This window comes from Colletotrichum paranaense (assembly GCF_030867605.1).
Source record: "Colletotrichum paranaense strain IMI 384185 chromosome Unknown Scaffold_7.1, whole genome shotgun sequence".
NCBI classification, from domain to species: Eukaryota; Fungi; Ascomycota; class Sordariomycetes; order Glomerellales; family Glomerellaceae; genus Colletotrichum; species Colletotrichum paranaense.
The window spans coordinates 2,758,390-2,778,520 of NW_026848965.1; the positions used below are offsets into that span (position 1 = coordinate 2,758,390).

The 20,131-nt window shown below is 54.6% G+C and overlaps 7 protein-coding genes across 7 annotated transcripts; 5 read left to right on the forward strand and 2 right to left on the reverse strand.

Annotated features, from left to right (window-relative positions):
• Positions 1–415: 415 nt before the first annotated feature.
• Positions 416–5,024, forward strand: CPAR01_09778 (C2 domain-containing protein; the record flags this gene model as incomplete). The annotated part of the gene is made up of 3 exons (XM_060494042.1): positions 416–607; positions 679–3,645; positions 3,696–5,024. The coding sequence occupies 3 exons, from the start codon at positions 416–418 to the stop codon at positions 5,022–5,024; spliced, it is 4,488 nt and encodes a 1,495-aa protein (XP_060348172.1).
• Positions 5,025–5,808: 784 nt separating this feature from the next.
• On the forward strand, positions 5,809–7,374 carry CPAR01_09779 (WD domain-containing protein; the record flags this gene model as incomplete). The annotated part of the gene is made up of 1 exon (XM_060494043.1): positions 5,809–7,374. One exon carries the CDS (start codon positions 5,809–5,811, stop codon positions 7,372–7,374), a length of 1,566 nt encoding a protein of 521 aa, XP_060348173.1.
• Positions 7,375–7,515: 141 nt separating this feature from the next.
• CPAR01_09780 (beta-eliminating lyase) lies at positions 7,516–8,814 on the reverse strand (the record flags this gene model as incomplete). Its single annotated transcript, XM_060494044.1, has 1 exon — positions 7,516–8,814. The coding sequence occupies one exon, from the start codon at positions 8,812–8,814 to the stop codon at positions 7,516–7,518; it is 1,299 nt and encodes a 432-aa protein (XP_060348174.1).
• A 1,305-nt stretch (positions 8,815–10,119) lies between these two features.
• On the forward strand, positions 10,120–12,140 carry CPAR01_09781 (major facilitator superfamily transporter; the record flags this gene model as incomplete). Its single annotated transcript, XM_060494045.1, has 5 exons — positions 10,120–10,391; positions 10,454–10,475; positions 10,698–10,771; positions 10,842–11,624; positions 11,693–12,140. 5 exons carry the CDS (start codon positions 10,120–10,122, stop codon positions 12,138–12,140), a joined length of 1,599 nt encoding a protein of 532 aa, XP_060348175.1.
• Positions 12,141–14,609: 2,469 nt separating this feature from the next.
• CPAR01_09782 (uncharacterized protein) lies at positions 14,610–15,086 on the reverse strand (the record flags this gene model as incomplete). Its single annotated transcript, XM_060494046.1, has 1 exon — positions 14,610–15,086. One exon carries the CDS (start codon positions 15,084–15,086, stop codon positions 14,610–14,612), a length of 477 nt encoding a protein of 158 aa, XP_060348176.1.
• Positions 14,652–16,220, forward strand: CPAR01_09783 (uncharacterized protein; the record flags this gene model as incomplete). Its single annotated transcript, XM_060494047.1, has 1 exon — positions 14,652–16,220. The coding sequence occupies one exon, from the start codon at positions 14,652–14,654 to the stop codon at positions 16,218–16,220; it is 1,569 nt and encodes a 522-aa protein (XP_060348177.1).
• Positions 16,221–18,409: 2,189 nt separating this feature from the next.
• Positions 18,410–19,167, forward strand: CPAR01_09784 (uncharacterized protein; the record flags this gene model as incomplete). The annotated part of the gene is made up of 2 exons (XM_060494048.1): positions 18,410–18,624; positions 19,005–19,167. Coding segments are annotated over 2 exons (378 nt in total), but the record flags the coding sequence as incomplete, so codon positions are not given.
• Between the last annotated feature and the right edge of the window lie 964 nt (positions 19,168–20,131).

Here is a 20,131-nt window from a genome sequence, read left to right on the forward strand (position 1 = left end):
TCGTGGCTTCCCGCCTTCTGTCTTTCTTCTACCGAATCTTGTTCTACTTCGTGCCGCCCTCCACAATTTCTTCACTAAGCTATCTTAGTATTCCAACTACTGGCCGACCAGCCACAGTCCGGCCACTCTCCATTCACTCCCTCCTTTTTCCCTGTCGCAGATCTACGTCTCTCTTCTCGTCTCTTTTTAGTCCGAGACCCTCCCTGAGACCCTCCTCGCGTCCCTTCTCCAATTTCGTTACTTGTTCACTCTCTCCCCTCCAAACTCCAAATCCAACGAGGCCACCGGTCTACCTCGTCCATTGCAAGAGCTACAATTGCATGCGTCGGTACAGCATCGCAAGCTGAGCGCCTGGCTAATTGACTCGGTCATCCCACACTAAGCTGCTCCGCGCGGCGCCCGAGAGCTTGACAAGATGGCTTCCGCACTCGAGAAGAACGAGCTCAAGGTTCAGGGTGTCGTCGAGGCTGCCCAGGATCCCGAATCCAACGTTTCCGCAGACGATGCTCAGAAGAAGATTGTCGAAGAGTCCAAGAAGGCTGGTATCACCGCCTTCACCTTCGACCCTGATGCGAGCCCTGAAGAGAAGCGCCGCCAAGCTGCAGCTGTGAGTTGCGCAACCGAGTTCCCCACTTCACCATTGAATTGAGCCGAACTGACACGTCTCTTGTTTGCCAGGCCGTTCCCGCAGGCTTCCATTCCCAGCGAACCAAGGGTATTTCAGTCGTAACCGATGTGGCTGATTCGAGTGCTCCCGTCACCGATCTTCCACCCCCGACCAAAGAAGGCGTCATCGAATTGCCCAAGGACAAGGACGGAAACACGATCAAGACCCACGATCCCCAAAGCCATGACGAAGAACCATACACGAGAACTGGTTGGGCCCCGAGGTTCGGCTGGCCCGCTGACGACCTCCATGATGCGGCAAGTCTCCTAGATCACTCGACCTGGCTCGAAAGTAACATCCCGGATAAATTCTACGGAGACTGGTACCATAATGCCGCCATCATTGCCTTTGCCTGTATCTCTTCATGGCTCGTCGCTGTTTTGGGCGGAGGCCTGGGCTGGGTCTTCATTCTCATGGCTGTCTGCTCAACTTACTACCGGACTTCCATTCGCCGAGTCAGGCGCAACTTTCGAGACGACATCAACAGAGAACTTTCGCTGAAGAAACTTGAGACTGAAACCGAATCGCTCGAGTGGATCAATTCCTTTATGCTCAAGTTCTGGCCTATCTATCAACCCGTTCTGGCACAAACCATCATCAACTCTGTTGACCAGGTTCTCAGTGGTGCTACTCCCGCCTTCCTGGACAGCTTGAAGCTCAAGACGTTCACTCTCGGCTCAAAGCCTCCGCGAATGGAGCACGTAAAGACGTATCCCAAAGCTGGAGATGACACCGTCATCATGGATTGGAAATTTAGCTTCACCCCCAATGACACGGCGGATATGACCTCCAAGCAAATCAAAAACAAGATCAACCCAAAGGTTGTTCTTGAGATTCGAGTTGGAAAGGCCATGATTAGCAAAGGCCTGGACGTGATCGTTGAGGACATGTCCTTTTCTGGCATCATGCAACTCAAGATCAAGCTACAAATCCCTTTCCCTCACATTGAAAAGGTGGAGATGTGCTTTCTGGAAAAGCCCACGATTGATTACGTCTGCAAACCTCTCGGTGGTGAGACTTTCGGATTCGACATCAACTTCATTCCTGGACTCGAGTCTTTCATCCTCGAGCAGATCCACGGCAACCTGGCTCCCATGATGTACTCTCCCAACGTATTCCCCATTGAAGTAGCCAAGATGCTGGCTGGAACCCCGGTTGACCAGGCTATCGGCGTGGTTGCTGTTACTCTCCATGGCGCTCAGGGCCTCAAGAACCCGGACAACTTCTCTGGTTCGCCCGATCCGTATGCCGCCTTGACCTTGAATCGCCGCCAGCAGCTTGCCCGCACAAAGCACGTCAAGGACACCGGAAACCCGCGCTGGAACGAGACTCACTACATCATCATCACTTCTTTCAATGACTCTCTGGATATCCAAGTATTCGACTACAATGACTTCAGAAAACACAAGGAACTGGGCGTGGCATCGTTTGCTCTCGATCAGGTCGAGGAACTGGCTGTTCACGAGAATGAAGTCCTTGAAGTCATTGCAGACGGCAAGGCTCGAGGTCAGCTCTCCTGCGATATCCGATTCTTCCCAGTCATGGAGCCCAAGAAGTTGGAAGACGGTAGCTTGGAGCCTCCGCCGGACTCCAACACGGGTATTCTCAGATTCACAGTGGAGCAGGCTAAGGATTTGGATGGCACCAAGAGTCTTGTCGGTCTTCTCAACCCTTATGCTACTCTGCATCTTAACGGCCGAGACGTCCACTCTACAAAGAAGCTAAAGAGGACCAATAACCCGATCTGGGATAATGGCTCGAAGGAGATGTTGATTACTGACAAGAAGAACGCTAAACTTGGAGTCACGATCAAAGACGACCGCGATCTTACTGGCGACCAGGTCATCGGCAAGTACCAGATCAAACTCGAGGACATGCTGGAGTGCATGGGCAAAAGCCAGGAGTGGTTCCATCTCTCTGGCGTCGCGACCGGTCGCGTGAAGATGATGGCTCAATGGAAGCCGGTTGCTCTTTCTGGTGTAGTCGGTGGAACGGGAGGTTACGTCACCCCGGTTGGTGTTATGCGTTTCCACTTCAAGAACGCAAAGGACCTTCGCAACTTCGAGACTCTCGGCAAATCCGACCCCTACGTGCGCGTTCTTCTCTCCGGCATTGAGAAGGCTCGCACAGTTACCCATAAGAACACTCTTGATCCCGACTTCGATGAGGTTCTCTACGTTCCAGTCCACTCGGCTCGCGAGCGTCTTACGCTCGAAGTCATGGACTCTGAGAAGATGGGCAAGGATCGCAGTCTTGGTTTGATTGAAGTATTCGCTGGCGACTACATCTCGCAAGCTGAGAACGGCGAGTACAACGTTCACGATCAGAAGAAGATGTTCCAGGGTGGTCTGCAGCTTCATGGCAAGGGCATCGCAAAGGGTGTTCTGACCTACACGGTATCCTTTTTCCCTTGTCTCAATGTTGCCGACCCCGAAGACGAGGAGGAAGAGGCTGAGGCGGCTGCAGCTGCGAAGGCGATCGAGGATGCTCCGCGATCGTCAGAGGCCGGTAAATTCAGCAGCTCCATGGAGAAGAAGACCGAAGAGAAGAAGGACGGAGCCGAGTTGGAAATCAGTCCGCCAAAGACACCAGTCACTCCTGTCTCACCTACTATGCCCAGGAAATCCAAGGATGAGAGCGGCCCGCCTAAGATTCGGCTGTCCCCTCAGGAGCTTCTGAAGTATGAGTCTGGTCTCTTGATCTTCAAGCTCATGGAAGCGGAGATGCCTGAGCACAACACACACTTGGAGGTCTGGGTCGACGACATGGCCTTCCCTTCGTATACCTCGTCTGCTGCCAAGCACAAGAAGCACGCATTTGATGAAATTGGCGATTGTTTCATCCGAGAGCTCGACTTCTCTCGTCTTACACTCAAGGTCCGTGAGAAGGGCGACAAGGTAGAGGGCAGCGACAAGGACAAGGACCACACCATCGCCAAGCTGCAGGGAAACACTTTGGACACGCTGAAGCAGTGCCTGGTGAGTTTTTTCATCTCCTGGAAACATGACAAATTGCTAACCAGTTTCAGAACAACCCCACGACTCTCAAGTTGAAAGACAAGGAAAACCGGCCCAGCAGCGTCAAGGTCAGCCTCAAGTATATTCCCGTCAAGATGCAGCTGGATCCGAGCGAAAGTATCAACAACATGGGTACACTCCGCGTCGATGTTTTGGATGCCCAAGACCTACCGTCAGCCGACTCAAATGGCAAGAGCGATCCTTACTGCAAGTTTGAGCTCAATGGCGAGGATGTGTACAAGACCAAGGTTCAGAAGAAGACGCTGCACCCTGCCTGGAACGAATTCTTTGAGGTTCCCGTTCCATCGAGAACGGCTGCCAAGTTCAAGGTCACTGTGTGGGACTACGATTTCGCCGACAAGCCCGACTTCCTTGGAGCTGCCGACATCAACCTTGAGCAGCTGGATCCCTTTAGACCTAGTGAGAGTCGACTAATTCTGGATGGAAAGTCGGGCACAGTCAGATTGAGGATGCTTTTCCGGCCCTCGTATGTCACTCGCACTCGCCAGGGCACCTCTACCTTTTCCGGAACATTCGCGGCGCCTGGGAGAATCGTCACTGGCATTGCTGGAGCACCCATCAAAGTTGGCAGCACCGTTGGTCATGGCGTGGGCAAAGGTGCCTCGTTCCTCAAGCGTGGTTTGTTTTCCAGAAAGGAGGATGACGCAGATGGTGCGTCGTCTAGTTTCAACGATATCCCGACCATTGTCGAGAATGGAGGCAGCCCTCCTGGACCGACACCTGGCCTCGGACTCAAGCGAGCAACAGGATTCTCCACATCGGATGGGAGTGAATCTCCCGATACGCGACCGGGCACCTCCAATGGCTCTACACTAGGAGGTCACGCGCGGAAACAGAGCAACGGGGCCGCTTCTGTTCACAGCTTGAACCCAGGTTCCCCTGGCTCAGGAAGCGCCTCTTTCACCGTTGTGTCTGCTACGGGATTCCCTCCCTCAACCGACTTGTACATCACCATCAACCAGTTGACGCCCAAGCCTAAGGCAATTGGCAAGACCAAGCACCATAAGGACGCCACTGGTTTCTTCCGATTCAACGAGACTTTCAAGACCACATGCACACCCGATACCCAATTCAAGATCGAGGCCAAGGGCGAGCACACCCTCAGGAGCGATGACGACCTGGGCGAAGCCCTTTACTTCGTCGATGAAACCGGAACTGGAGCCGAGAAGGAGATCAAGGTTGGAAGCGGAACGGTCATTTTGAAGAGTACCTTCGTCGCATCAGCCAGCACCTTGGACCCTGACAGCCCCAAGTCGATTGTTCGCCGCAGCTTCATGAGCAAGCGTGAGAGTCGCAGCAGAGAGGGAACACCGAGCTAATTGATTTGGTTCCAGCTCGTGTGTCGAACCTCGTTTCTGGACCGTAACTGTTTTTTTCATACGTCCTTTTCCTTTGATAACAAAAAGCTTTTTGAACTCTTTCAGATACCTTGGATGTTGCCCAACAAGCTGGCGATTACCATCCACTAATGAGTCTTTCCATTTTTTCTTCTCATTTTATTTTGTACTGGAGGGCGTAGTCGGAGGCTTTGGGGAGACGGTCGGATAGGGCGTGGACGGGTGGTAGAGAGAGCAGGGCAAACAGGTCCATAGCTTCTTGTACCTGAGTTAAGATGCAATTCAAGCTATCCAATTTCACTGAGCCAGCTTCATACGCTTTTATGCTACATCAGCCTCAAAGCCTTGCACCGTGTCTTAATGCTCGAATTTAGGTCAAACATCAGGAGTCTCTTTTCATCATCTTTCGCCTTGTTTGTAAAGTAGGGACTCAGCCAGCCAACCTGGAACGTTTCCTTTAGAGACTCGGACAGCGGGCAGCGGGACGGCGAAAAGAGCCACCGTAGCCGAGAAATTTTCAGTGGACCCCGAGTGCATTGTGGCTGGCGCGCGCACCTTTAGCTCACTACTTGCTTGCACGTACTGTTGTAAGTTCTACGAAATCCCAAATACCAAACGATTATTTCCTTCACTAGGCATCCATTGGAGCTCAATCGGCCTCCCCCTTAGCTACAGAACCCTCGAATGACGCCTTCGAATTACCCTCTTCACGCGACTTTGCAATAACTCTGACTTTCCCGGGCCGAAAGCCCTCCCGCTGCCCAAGATGATGCACCCTTCACGACAAGCCTACGTCGAGGAGGCAATGGACGAGGATCGAGGTATCGCGCTGGAGGACGTCCCCGTCGACCACGACTACGAGATTCCCTCCGCATTTGCCGGCGCCGCGCCTGAGAAGACGTCGGCCGTCCTGGCGCAGATGGAGAGGAAGAAGCTGGCGGCGAGTATCGCGGTGCCCACAGACGACAACCGGGTGCGCACAAGGCTCAGAGAGATGGGCGAGCCGATCACGCTCTTTGGCGAGGGCAAGCCCGAACGCAGAGACCGCCTCCGGAACCTGCTGGTTACCCAGCTGCTGGCCAACCAGCAGGAGATGGATGGCATCGAGAACGGCGACATCACAATGGAGGACGCCGAGGATGAGGACGAGGACGAGCAGGACGAGGAGTTTTACACACCCGGCGGCCAGGCCCTGCTGCAGGCACGCATCGATATCGCAAAGTACTCCCTGCCGAGGGCGCGGCGGCGGGTGCAGTTTCAAAAGGCCGAGTCTACGATCCCGTTGCGTACACACGTCAAGTTCCGGAAACAGATCAAGGAGAAGCTGGATGGCTTCGAGCTCCAGGGCAGTCAGACGGCCGGCGAGAGACACGTAAGCATGACGAGATTATCGCCAAACGGAGAGCTCGTTGCCGTGGGGAACTGGGGCGGAGCGCTCAAGCTCATTGAGATCCCGAGCATGGAGGCCAAGATGAATCTCCGAGGACACACACAAAAGATTAGCGGTATCTCATGGTACCCGGGGTCCACGCTACCCGAGGCCAACGTGTCACCCGATACCGTGAACCTCGCTTCCGGCGGAGCTGAGGGCTTGGTCCACCTGTGGTCTCTGAACAAAGATACCCCCCTTTCGACCCTGACGGGCCACGGCGGCAGGGTATCCCGCGTCGAGTTCCACCCTTCCGGCCGATATCTGGCATCGGCCTCAGACGACACGACGTGGAGGCTCTGGGACGTGGAAACGACGGCGGAGCTACTGCTGCAAGAGGGCCATTCCAGGGGCGTCTACGCCGTCAGCTTCAACGCCGACGGCTCCCTCTTGGCCAGCGCGGGCCTGGACAGCATCGGCCGCATCTGGGATCTGCGGTCCGGCAGGACGGTCATGATTCTCGACGAGCACATCCAGCCCATCTACGCGCTCGACTGGGGTTCCGACGGCCACAGGGTGCTATCGGGTTCGGCCGACGGCTGGGTAAAGTGCTGGGATGTGCGCAAGGTGCAGCGGACGGCGAACCTCGGCGCGCACGCCAAGGCCGTCTCGGACGTGCGGTGGTTTCGGGGCCTGGACGACCCGATCGACGGCCACCCGCCCGGCCCTGACGAAAAGGGCGCGCAGCAACCCAAGAAGGCGGGCACGTTTTTCGTCTCTGGCGGGTTCGACGCAAAGATTAAAATCTTCTCGGCCGACAACTGGGGGTTGGTGCAGACGCTCAGCGGGCACTCCGGGCCGGTTGCCAGTGTCGATGTTAGCAGGGACGGCAAGTGGATTGTCAGCGGTGGCCACGACCGGACGGTCAAGCTCTGGGGCCGGAATGATGGCGAGGGAGTGTAAGGAAGATGATTTGGTTTTGGAGACGGACGGAGACACCGACTCCTGTAGAACAATAAGATACCCCCTTCCAAGTTCAGTCAACTCGCCAACTCTCATCGAACCAGATTTTGAAGCATCGCCTTAAAGTTCATGAAAGACCATCTATAACCTCGCCTTGGGCAATCCACCAACCCCATCAGACGCCCCCCGAACCCTCCCAAGAACCTCATCCATCACATCCCCCAACGCCCTCATCGCGCTCTCCCCAACCTGGTGATGCAACACGACCCTCTTCCCATCCAACTTGATCCCCCTCCGCCTCCCAGCCTCATTCCACCGCTCCAAGCCCACACCGCAACCCCGGAGATCCAACCAGACCATATTCGTCTCAACAGGCTTTAGCAGTACTCCGCCCCGGGAAACCCACATCCTCCCAACCTCAGCCGCCATCGCCCGGCTCCTCCCCAGCACGCCCCGAGAGTCTCGGTTACCCAGGCCGAAATTCTCTAGAACGGCCTGCCGCGCCGCGGCGGCGAGGACGCCGGCCTGTCTCATCCCGCCGCCTATACTCTTGCGTATCCTCCGCAGACGCTTGATCAGCTCCGACGAACCCAACACCATGGCGCCCATCGGCGCGGCGAGGTTCTTGCTGAAATCTAGGGTTAGAACGTCGCAGCACCGTCCGAATTCTTCTAGAGTGCCCGCGCCCGCGGATACGGCTTCCCAGAGCCGTGCACCGTCCATGTGTACGCCGATCCCCCTCTCCCTAGTCCACTCTCTGATCCTCTGCAGCTCCGCGAGCGGCACGACGACGCCGGAGGACGTATTCTCGATGCTCACCACCCGCGTGGGGCATTTATGTACATCATCCGTCACGACGGCATGTTTCTCGATGTCTTCGAGGGTCAAGTACAACCCGTTGCGCGGGCGGATGCCCTGGATCATGGCGCCCGAGAGGTGTGCTACGCCGCCGGCTTCCCAGTGGATTATGTGCGCCGAAGCGTCGGCGAGGACGGCATGGGGTGGTTGGGTTAGGAGGGTGCGGAGGGCGAGCTGGTTTGCCATTGTGCCGGTGAGGACGAAGGCTGCGGCGGCGTGGCCGCAGGTTCTCGCGAGCGAGGTTTCGAAGGCGGTGGTTGTGGCGTCTTCTGCGTAGACGTCGTCGGAGAGGGTTGTTTGGGATATTGCGGTTAGCATTGTTAAGGAGGGAGTTGTTATTACGTCGCCTGGAAGGGAGAGGTTAGTGGACTTTCTCTCTATCTCTCTCTCGCGCGCGAGACAGATCAGTATTCGGGTGATCGGGAATAGAATGAAGACAAGGATGAGGGTTTTGCGTGGGCTGGCGTAGAAAGGAGGACTGAGAGGGAAAGGGGGGTTCGACTCACTCCTGAAGTCGAACGCGGCGCCGGTTTCTTGGGGCGAACCCCAGAGGATAGGGGTGTTCTCGTCGTCGGGCATCATAGTGAGGAATTCCAGCAGATCTTTAGATACCGAAAGACGGTGTATAAATTGCTAGTCTTGATGAAATCACGGCGAGTTCCTAGAGTATTTCCTGTATGAAAACTATCAAGCCCGAAGCAAAGCCGTGGTGGAACCAGGAATCAGGCAACACGGGCAGTTTGGCAGTTGCTTGCAAGTGCGTCCGGCAAGCGCTGTCCAGGTCTTGCAGGGACTATGTTAATAAGAACGCCCCTCAAAGGCAAGACGATCTCATCTCAGCCGGATTGGAGATGTTATCACGAGACACCTACGTTGAGATCTCTTGCCGCCTTACAATCTGAGCCGAGGAAAGGAACATCACCACCCCATCCGAACTCCTTGTGGCGTTTCTAGAAGGATTCGGGTTGAGGCTATTGAGCACACAATCCTCTGTCAGCCGCGCGCGGGGGAGGGGCATCCAGACGGGAAACGGCGTGGCGTATGTATGTATGTAAGTGAGAGATGTCATGCAGTCAGCTCAGGGCCCATCGCAATCACGTCGCCCCAGGTCTGTCAAATCAACGATATAACCATCCTCAAGAGGAAACGAGAGAAGGCTAGTGAACATTCTAGGTCAGCTAAACAGGTCGATTCTAGAAGGTATGCTCGATATGCCTCGGGCTCGGCTCCAGCCCCAAGTAGATCATTGAGGTTCAATGCCGTGATGTGTATCAGTGATTGGACCGTTGACGCGACGTCGGCTTCCAAGTGCTTACGGCAGATGTAACCTGTCTAGGATCTCACATGCAGCAAATAGTCTGCTTCCCCTTTTGATCCTTTAATCACCATGGCTTTCATTTTGGTGATTTGTAGCAGCATTCACGATCTCCGAACGGGCTTCTTGGATTTCTTGGAAAGGGAACTTGGAGGCTGAGCCTTTTTTTGCTCGCTTGCTTTCGCCTCTTCGGAGTTAGCTGGGCATTTGTTGGCATTGTAGGATTTGTTTTGAACATGTATATGACTAAGAATATGAGAAGGAGGAGGATATGTTCTCTTGGCCTAACGTGTGTGTCTGTTGAACAGAAAAGACCGATGCCTTGTCGTCGATCAGCGGTGTGGGATATAAGCCGGTAGCCGGAAGCATAACGCAGACTCAAAAGAAAGGGGGAGAAATACAGACGATGGTACTCTGGTGGCGTTTATTCTACGATTCTCCTCTTCAACCCTCTTCCTTTCCTCTTGTCCCTTTCCTATACCCACCCACCTAGACTATGCTCACCTCTCATCTATAACGTCCATCCCCTCGTCCCCTTTCCCCCTCCCACCTTACGCCGGACGCCCCCAACCATGGTCCTACAGAGCCACGACGCCCAGGAGCCGACCGGGTTTCCCGATGTCAAAGCCCTTGCCGCCGTTGCCGTCTCCTCCTGCGCCGTCGTCGAGGACACGAAGGCGGGTACCTATACGGATGAGAACGCCGTCCTAGCAAGGTACGGACTCGAGAGGCGCGCCGACGGCTTCGTCAACTGGCAGCGTGACTGTGCTACGCACCCGCGGAACTGGACTACCAGACGGAAGGCGTTTGATACCACAGTCATCATTCTGTTTGAGCTGTACACGTGAGAGAGAGCCTTTTTTCTTCTTTTTTGTATATGTTTTCCGTAGCTGACAGGTTGAAAAGTACAATTATAAGTACAACTGGAGTACGTGATCACACCACCTTACCTTGTCTTATATTGCCTACTCCCCATCTCTCTCGAACCGTACCGAGATAATCCGTATCGCGGCAGGAACCGAGCAGCGTGGGGGTGTTCGTTGCTACACCAAAGTTCCCTATAGCTACCTTACACAACAATGTCAACCTACCCATCAAATACAGAACCAAAGACAGAATGATATGCTAACAAGGCTCTGCCCCTACACAGGCCGTCGCCGCAACCGAGGCGGCTCCAGACTATGGTCTCAGTCGTCAGGTATCCCTGGTGGGCTTCACCCTAATGTAAGCTTCTCTCTCTCCCCCTCCTTCCCAGTTCTCCTAGAAAAGAAGTCCTGACGGACAACAATAATAGGTACCAGCTGGGCCAAGCAATAGGCGGCTTCCTCATCCCCCCCTTTTCCGAGCTCTTTGGCCGCCGCCTCCCCTACCTCATCTCCTGCGCCGCTTTCTGCCTCGCGAGCCTCCTCACTGGCCTAGTCCGCGATCCCGCAGCCGTCTACGCAGGGCGGTTCGCAGCGGGGCTCGCCTCGGCCGTGCCGTCCGTCGTCATCGCCGGCAGCGTGGAGGACATGTTCAACACGAAGCAACGGGTCTGGATCATTGTCCTCTGGAACGCGGGGACAACGGTCGGCTTGTGCTTCGGCCCCGTCTACGCCGCGTATATTTCGCAAGCGGTCGGGTGGCGGTGGATCTTCCACAGCGCGGCCGTCGTGACGGCGGTGCTGTTCCTGGCCATGTTTGGGATCAGGGAGAGCCGGCCTAGTATCCTGCTGGGGGCCATCATCAAAAAGATCCAGATGGAGAGGACCACGATGCGAGAACTGTCGTGGCATAACCCGGACGAGGCGCGCGACTGGCGAGCCCTGGTCCGGATCAGCGTTCTTCGACCGGGCAAGATCTTGCTCACGGAGCCGTTGGTCGTTATGGTGGCGCTCATATCGGCGTCGTCGTGGGGCATGATTTACCTTTTTACCGAGTCGCTCACCGTGGTCTACGTCTCGCTCGGGTTCACCAAGACGCAGGCGTCGTTACCGTTCCTGGCCATCGCCGTCGGCGTCGTCTTCACGTTCCTCCCTCGTCTATGGGATATGAAGGTCGTCCGAGACCGCCAACGAAAGCAGATTCCCATCCAGCCGTGAGTTTACTCATGTATCCTTACCATACGTTCATCGAGATCTCTCAATGCTAACCTCCCTTGACCAGAGAGGACAAAATCATCGGCTTCGCGTTCGCCGCCCCGGCACTCGCCATCGGGCTGGCGTGGTTCGCGTGGACGGTCCCACCCCTGGTGCCGGGCGTCCACTGGGCGGTGCCCACGGCGTCGCTCGTTCTCGTGGGCTTCGCGGTCAACGAGACGGCGCACACTTTGAGCGGCTACCTCGCGGACTCGTACCTGCTCTACTCGGCGTCGGCGTTCTCGGGTCTCGCGCTCGTGCGGGCCGTCGCGTCGGGGCTGATGCCGCTGGTGGCGCACGAGATGTACGCCGGGCTGAACGCGAACTACGCGGGCACGATACTGGCAGGGCTGGCGGCCGCGTTCTGCGTGACGCCGTGGGTGTTTTTCCGGTTCAGCAAGAGGTTGAGGCAGAGGAGCCCGTTTGCGCGGTTTAGTCTGGAGACGCACTACCTGACCAACGTAGAAGATAATTAGTAGATCAGTGGTGACTTCCAAAAGCCATGCAGAGAAGTGAAGCGTCGTTTTGATGTCTGGCAAAATTACAGTTTGGGCTTAGTCAATCGGCGTTGACGTGACCATCGAGGAGGGAAGATCGTCGTCGGCCGAGTTTCGACAGGGTTGGGTGCGGTGGATGGCGTACCTTATTCGGTGGGAACCAGTGGAGAAGGCGTTCGTGGGTGCTGCGACGAACATGTGTTTGCGGTGTTTTGATTGATTCCAGAAAATGAGGTTGATCATAGAGCCCACGAACTATACGATTCCTGACAGGAGATCATTAGTGCCAATAACCAGTCGCCTGACGTTCAAGTGACGCCTAGATATCTTCTGGGTGTCCGGAATAAGGTACCTATGCTCAGCTAACCATTGTCAACTCAAAGTGAGACAGAATGCTCGGGCCAGCGTAGCATGCATTCTGCATAACCCGGTAAAGCCACAGGAGTCTCGATCTTGTCCGAGACATGCCACAGAGATGAGAGACTACGGTAGACTTATTTCCTCCCCTGGTCAATCCTCTGACGTGGGCTCTTTGTTCCAGACGGGAGCTCCATGCCAGTTGGCATTCCTGAGATGCATTTCCTGCGGATGTTCAAATGTTGTTGTGTTCCCTTTTCCCTTTCAAGTTTTCGTATTCTCCCTTGGGACCCTTGGGAGAGATTCTGGTCTGGGCTCTTGAGTTGCGCAAAGACCAACTGACGGGTTGAGAGAGTGTGAGAGTGAGACCGTGAGACGGGGCTGGCGCATAAAAATAGCAAATTTGAGGAATATTAGCGAAGAGGCGGCGTTACTATGTGCGTGTTTGACGAGGTAGCGAAAGAGGCCGTTGTCAGACCACTTTGTGAGATTACTAAGGCAGGTAGGTACCTTGGGTCCGTACTTTGTATCTTTGGGCTCTGCCGCCCTCCACATTTGGTGACATTTGGTGGACGTCATAAGGCAATCAATCAATCAATCAATCACGCATCCTTGGCCCTGGAGTTGCTTCTCTCTTTAATCTCGTGGTTTGGAGACGAATGAAGTCGGGACTGAGAGGAATCACTGTGCTGCCTCCGTAGATAGTCGGACATAAGCCAGCAACTCCTTGACTGCAAGAGCATGTGAAATTGGGGAAAGAAAAGAAGTCCAAGTTCGATTGTTGGTGGAATTCCGACTGCGACTGGGAAGAAGGATGAATATCCGGATGGTACCTTCCCGCTCCGCTGACACCGCCGACCAGATTCGGTAATACATTGCAGAATGCCACGCTGATCCCCGCTGCTAACCGGCGACGATACGGAAAGGGAAGGCTTCGAAAGGGACGCCAGACATGTCTTTCAGCCCAGTGTTGTATATCTGTCCGGCATGACGCTGCATCAAATACAGTGGCCAGGGCAGGCAAAGGAGATACCTTACCCGCAGCCGACCTAACAAATTGGGAATGCCGTGACAATCCCGTGTCAAGGAAATGGGGACAGGCCACTGAAGGAGAGTCAGAAAATGCAAAGGGAAAAAAATCAAAAGGCCCAGGCAATTTGGGCTGAGTTGGAACGAGGCAAGCAATGTCCATCGGGTTACAGGCTTACAGCCCCTGCGCCTGCCCAATGATAGCACCCGAAAAGGCCCCAGCGCGGGTGCCCAAATTTTTGGCTTCCGCTTTGCCAATCCCACACCAGTGGACCAGTGTACCTGTGGATCCACACTTCCCCCTCGCACCTCCCCCTCCAAAGTGCGGTGCTTTTGGTCACTTTCGGTCATTTTGGTGTGGTTTTGGGTGGGTAGGAAGTGGGAAGTGGGAAGGTGGGAGGGAAAAAAAGTGTCCGCTGCCCACAGCCATGTGAATGAAAAGTCACTCAGGTCGCTGGCTGACATGGCCTGGCCCTCTGGTTGGTCCGCTCACCTTGGGTCCGCCACTGTCTTACTGCAGTACTTGTCATTTGTACCTGCCACTTGTACCTACCTTACGCCGAAACCCCCTGTACCCAGCCTGTGGGTGGCCTGTCCCGAGCGAAGGAGGAACGGCTTGGGCGGGCTGAATTTTCTTGAATTTGTTAAACCTTGGAGCCGGCCTGTTTCCATTTGATCCTTTCTCCTTTCCCTTTCTTCAACAACACCATTTTGGTGAATGCAACCACTCCTCCCTCTGAAAATGCCTTGTTGACTGACCGACTACTCAAGAAACCCGATCAAACACCAATGCCTAGTAAAAACGACACTTACGACATCACTTCTTGCTCATTCTTCCGCCGCCAGATGCGCCGAAACCCGAGCCACCAAAACCTCGAGAGAAACTACGAATCTGACCCGCGCGACGACCCCGAGCGACGACGAGGCACGATCTCCGTGCTTCACTCTTATCCATAACCCTCCTACCAAAGTGACGGCCACTACTGGTATAGGGCGCGACCGGGACACCGACGCGCGCCCCTCGTTCACGAGCAACCCATACTTTTACACGGAGCGGCCACCTTAAAGTCTTTCCCGTAAATTACCACCACCACCAACCCAGCCATGATTGCCAAGGCGACGCCCGCACTGAACACGGTGCGCGGCTTTCAAAACACCCCCGTCACCTCCGGCGATGAGGATTCCGACTACGGCGTTTGCGCTACCCCGCCTCTCTCCGCGAAGCGCTCCGGCCGCGCTGCCCTCATCGACGATGTTGTCAGCGCCAACTGTAGCCCCAACATGCGCGGGGCATCCTCCCCTGCTGTCTCGGGCATCGCCAAGCTGCGCTTGCAGATGGAGCCTCTCAGCCTCGACAACTCTTCCCGAACGAGCACCTTGACCCTCAACGGCAGCAACGGCCATGGCGGCCTTTCCAAGGGGCTGGGAATCAGCAGTGCTGTCATGAGTCGCTGCGGAAGCCAGGACGGCAGTCAGAGTGAGGCTGGCAGCGAGCGTTCTGAGACCGGGTCTACGAGCTATGAGGTCAACCTGGAGCATGACTACGTCGACGAGAGCGTACGAGAGCGAAACGGCCACATTGTGCCCATCGAGGGCAGCAAGGATGTTCAGCGTAAGATGACGGCCGACGACTTTGATCCCCTTCGATGCCTAGGAAAGGGAACCTACGGTACCGTGCTTCTTGTGAAGCAGCGCAACACCGGCCGGCTTTACGCTCAGAAGCAGTTCAAGAAGGCTTCCCTTACTGTGCACAAGAAGCTCATCGAACAGACTAAGACGGAGCGTCAGATCCTTGAATCGGTTAACCGACACCCCTTTGTTGTCAAGCTCTACTACGCCTTCCAGGACCATGAGAAGCTGTATCTGATTCTCGAGTACGGCCAGGGTGGAGAGCTGTTCACTCACCTGAGCACCGAAAAGATGTTTGCCGAGCCCGTTGCTGCCTTTTACATGGCGGAGATGCTTCTCGCCATCTCGCACCTGCATAGCACCCTAGGTGTCGTGTACCGTGATTTGAAGCCCGAAAACTGCTTGCTGGACGCTGAGGGCCACCTGTTGCTCACTGATTTCGGCCTTTCCAAAGTCGCGGTCGATACCTCAGAGGACCACTGCAACTCGATGCTTGGAACTGTCGAGTACATGGCCCCCGAGGTCATCCAGGGACAGAAGTACGGAAAGGCGGTCGACTGGTGGTCTTTCGGCGCGCTGGGCTACGACTTGATGACTGGCAACCCGCCCTTCCGCGGCGGCAACCATGCCAAGATTCAGCAGAACATTGTCAAGCAGAAGCTCGTCATGCCGTACTTCCTGAGCCCCGACGCCAAGGATCTCCTGACGCGCTTGCTCAAGAAGGATCCCAAGAAGCGTCTGGGAGCCAACATGCCCAAGGACCTGCAAATCATGAAGGGCCACCGCTTCTTCAGAAAGATTGACTGGAAGAAGCTCGAGGCCAGAGAGGTCGAGCCGCCCATCCAGCCCATGATCACCGACCCCGAGCTCGCCGAGAACTTTGCGCCCGAGTTCACCGATTTGTCCCTGAGCCCCGTCATCACGGCCAAGGACCCATGGAGCGCCATGTCGGCCAAGGAGGATGACCCCTTTGGCGGCTTCAGCTTTGTTGCGTCGAGCAGCATGTTGGAGAGCCACGCGTTTCGATTCACCACTGAAGTCTAGATTGTATTGTTCGTACACATCATCAGCAGTGATAGACGAAAGAGTATAGAGAGATTTGGGAGTGCTAGGCGAATGGCATTGGAAAAAGTGTGGAAGCCTTATTGTGAATTGGCACGGCCACTGGACGCGCGCAGTACGGAGTTATTGAAGAGAAGCAAAGTCCGTTTATCCTTGGGCACTGAAAGTGTCTAGACCTTCACTGCCTCGTTCGATCTATGAGCAACGGAACAGTGAAGCATCGAGATTTGTTCTGTTGTTGGTTTTTTGTTCTGGCGCACATTGCTAGTCCGTAGTTATAGTTTCCCCCTTATTCGGTAGTCATTGGGCGAAGCATCGTCACGATAATACATACGAGTTTTTTCTTGGTTGACTTTTTTGTCGTGCCCCTGCTTCTCTCCTCCCCTGCTTCAAATACTCTCGGCGACAGGCGCATATCGCGCCAAGCTTCAGTTTGCTTTGCAATCCAGTGGCTGGGAATTGGTCCCGGCACTTTTCTTGGACTCCGTAGTCAACCGCGCGCGCGCGCGAGCGCTTGCTTGGCAAATTCACGGATCTCAAGAGAAGGGGGGGGGGGGAAGGTGTGTATTCTCCTTCAAGCCTGGTCTGGGTCCCAGAGCCTTGGGACCTTGGCGGTAATCTGAACGTTCGGGAAACCGAAAAAAGCCATGACTAGCTGCCAAGATTTCCAAGACCAAGACGCCGGGGGGATTTCGTAAACGGTGAAGACAAGGAATGTCAGCCGGGATATTGACTAAAAGGTAGAAGAAAGTCTGTTCATCCTTTCCCTACGGGACACAAAAACACCAAGAAAAGACACCGAGAAAGGTAAAAAAGATGGGATTACGCCAGGCTCGCTGGTGATGTCCTCTATCTTGCTTTCAAGCTAGAAGCTAGTCTGTGGCAGAGGCCGATCGTGGTATGTTGTAAATCAGTGATATGGGGTATAAGCTTGTAGCGTTCACTGCATCCCGATTCCGAAGTCATCATATGTTAGGGTCCCGTTACCTTGCTTACCTTGCCCCGGGCGGGTTTTCCCTGAAGGTCGAGAGGTTTCGGTATACGGCAGATTTTCATCCTCCAGGATCGATTTGCGCAGATGATAAGTAACAAACAACGAAAACCCGAATGCTCCGGCGTCCAAAATGCTGCTCCGCGTGGAGGGAGGGGTGCATATGGTGATTCCCAGGACATCGGATTGCTGGCCTTGAGGATCTGGAGCATGTTGTCGATGCATTTTGGGGCATTTTTCTGACTACCGGGCTGCATAATGAAGGATCTCGTTACTTTGGCATCAAATAAGTGTGCGAATTGTTTCATGAGCCAGGGGGCCGAGGGCCATGTTCTGAGCGATGCTGATGATTTCAATATCGGATGGTTGCAATGTCGTCGATGCTGGAAGTCTCTTTTTGCAATGTTTTTGCCAATCGTCCCTTTCTTGCTTGTCGCGCGACGACTGAGGAAAGGTCAATAGAGTATAGCGCAAACCAGGTCCATGGTTACACTTGTTGGCAATCCGTTTGAACCTGGCGGACAAAAAATATTACCAAGGCAGGGCAGTATTGACCACGTTGGGTTTGTGGAAGAACAGGGCGAGACTAGATAGAACTTGGCGTCATTTGCGCAAAACTCGTACCCGCTTCACTCCTGACTGACAGCAGTCAACGGGAAATGTTTTGCGCCCAACAAAGCTTGGACCCAGCTTGCAGTAACCTGGGGTCCTGGGCAGAGTGGCCGCTGCTGGTGAATCTAGCTGGAATCTGGCGGTGACAAGCATTCGTGATCGAGCTTTGAAAGCTACGCGGTTGAAAGGGTATGAAAATAGTAAATGAGCGGTCGAAAGAGCCGGCGCATTTAGCGGAACTATCGGACCCCGGGGCGCCATATCGAACAGAGTCTAAATCCGAATACAGACTGAGGTAACCGGGGGATTGGGACCCGTGATGTTACATTGTCCTGAGAAGTTTTGACCCAACGCAGAAATAAGGTAGTCGGCTAGCCTGCTCGTGGGCCATTGGAGTCGAAATTGCTTTTGACGTTTGCTCAGCCTCCACAAGCTCTGCCCTAAACACTAGGCTAGACAGCATGTCGTGGGATTATGAGTAAATCGTGGCCGTGGTGGTTGCGGAGGTGGAGGTCTCCGGAACAACTCATATACGGCGCGGGATGATAGTTGCACCATCGCCTAAGCTCAGCGTTGCAGTGGACCTTTCCCCGACTCGCGGGCGGCCCATTTAGTGCAATTGCTGTGTAAGACTGTTGGTCAACCTGGGAAACGGGAGCAAAAACCTCCCATCGGCAAGGTGAAGCCCCGCACTCGGCCCCACACCGGTAACGGCTGCCGTATTGGGTCATCGAGATCGTCGCGAGGAGCCCATAGTATTCGATGTGTTCACTGTGAGCTCAGGTTGGTATGATACGGAGTAGTAAAATAGAGATCATCGGGGATTTGAGTTTCGCTGGCAGCGTCGCGACAGGCTGGGGTTGATTTTACAGCATGGCGAAGCTGGCCGCCGTTGCTCTTGGAAAAAACCTTGCAAGTCGTAACGAGTTGCCTTCATGGTTTCGCGGTCTTGTCGCATCATCATCTGACACTATCCAGTACTGGGCGCATCAACCATGCCGTTATTGTATCGAACGCTATTCGAGCTCCAGCGACCAGGAAGCTCCTGGACCATTCTTTTTTTGCGAAGGTCTACGTCCAGTTGATATTGGGAGTACACTGGCAGTGTTTTGCGAGGGTGTAAACGCAGTTGATGGGTGTAAGTCCGACTCTGTGATGCTTAGATTCCCGCCAAGTCAAGCCTGTGGGCCCCCTCACTGGCTATTGCAGATCGAGCCCGTGAATATACTAGATGTGACGAGTGCTGTCAAGCAGAAGCCATTGGGATGCTTTTGGCTTGGCGATGTGGTTGAAGCGTGGGGTAGATCCCTGAGCCACACCAAGTGACGCAACTTTGAAGCTGCTTTCGGTTTCTACACTGGCAACGCCCATGTACGATTCGATGATTTCTTGAATTTGTGCACCTTGGTGTTTTGTGTGCTGTCTGTGACCTGCTGAGAAATACTCGGCCATCACTGGCCGTAGACGGAATTCAGGGTTGCAGCTTTGACACAAACAGGCCTGCAAGTCAGCCGGTATCCGTATCTCAACTTGTCCGTGTTGCAGATGTTGAAGGGCTGCGCCGCATCCGAATGACACGACTTCCAACCGTCCAAAGTAGACAACAGTCATCTTGGGAATGCAGATTTCGGATTGAAAGGCATCGTTACCTAAGCCAAGGAACAGCAGGAACCGGCAATTGCCTGCTCAACGTCGGACGAAAAGACGGAACTGTATTGCTGTGAGCTCATACCTTGCAGTAGCAAAGTTTCATCTTCTGGACATGGCGTCAAGAGCGGGCGGATCGCAAGGCTCAAGATCAAATCCTTCCGAGTTTGGCAAGGAGCTTGGTAGCTTCAGCTATCCTAGTAGCGTTTAGCATGGTCTAGACTGATGATATCGACCACTGTCGGCGATCTGCTATCCTTCCGGCCCGTCTCTCAGCACTCTGTCCGCTTTCTTCAATGGGCAAGAATGGAACAAAACATGGAAGCATTGCGCGTCCTGCGTCGGTGCTGATCTTTCTTGTGCCACTGGTGCCGTCTTAGTGACAAGATTTGGCAAATCGGGACGGGTGTGCGGATGCTTAGTTGGACGGTTTGATCGCCTTTGCTTCCCTAAATCTGGTGTGCAGGCTTCACCAGTCCGTGAGCCTTCCTTCCACCCACATGGTTCAGTAGAGACCGACTTACACGTGTTTGGACATCGGAAGGGTCGCAATCCTCGGCCAGCGGAAGATGGGCCTTGACCGACGATAGGATCTCGAAGCATTCCAAGAGTGAGGCCTCGCGGGAACGAAAATAGGATTGTC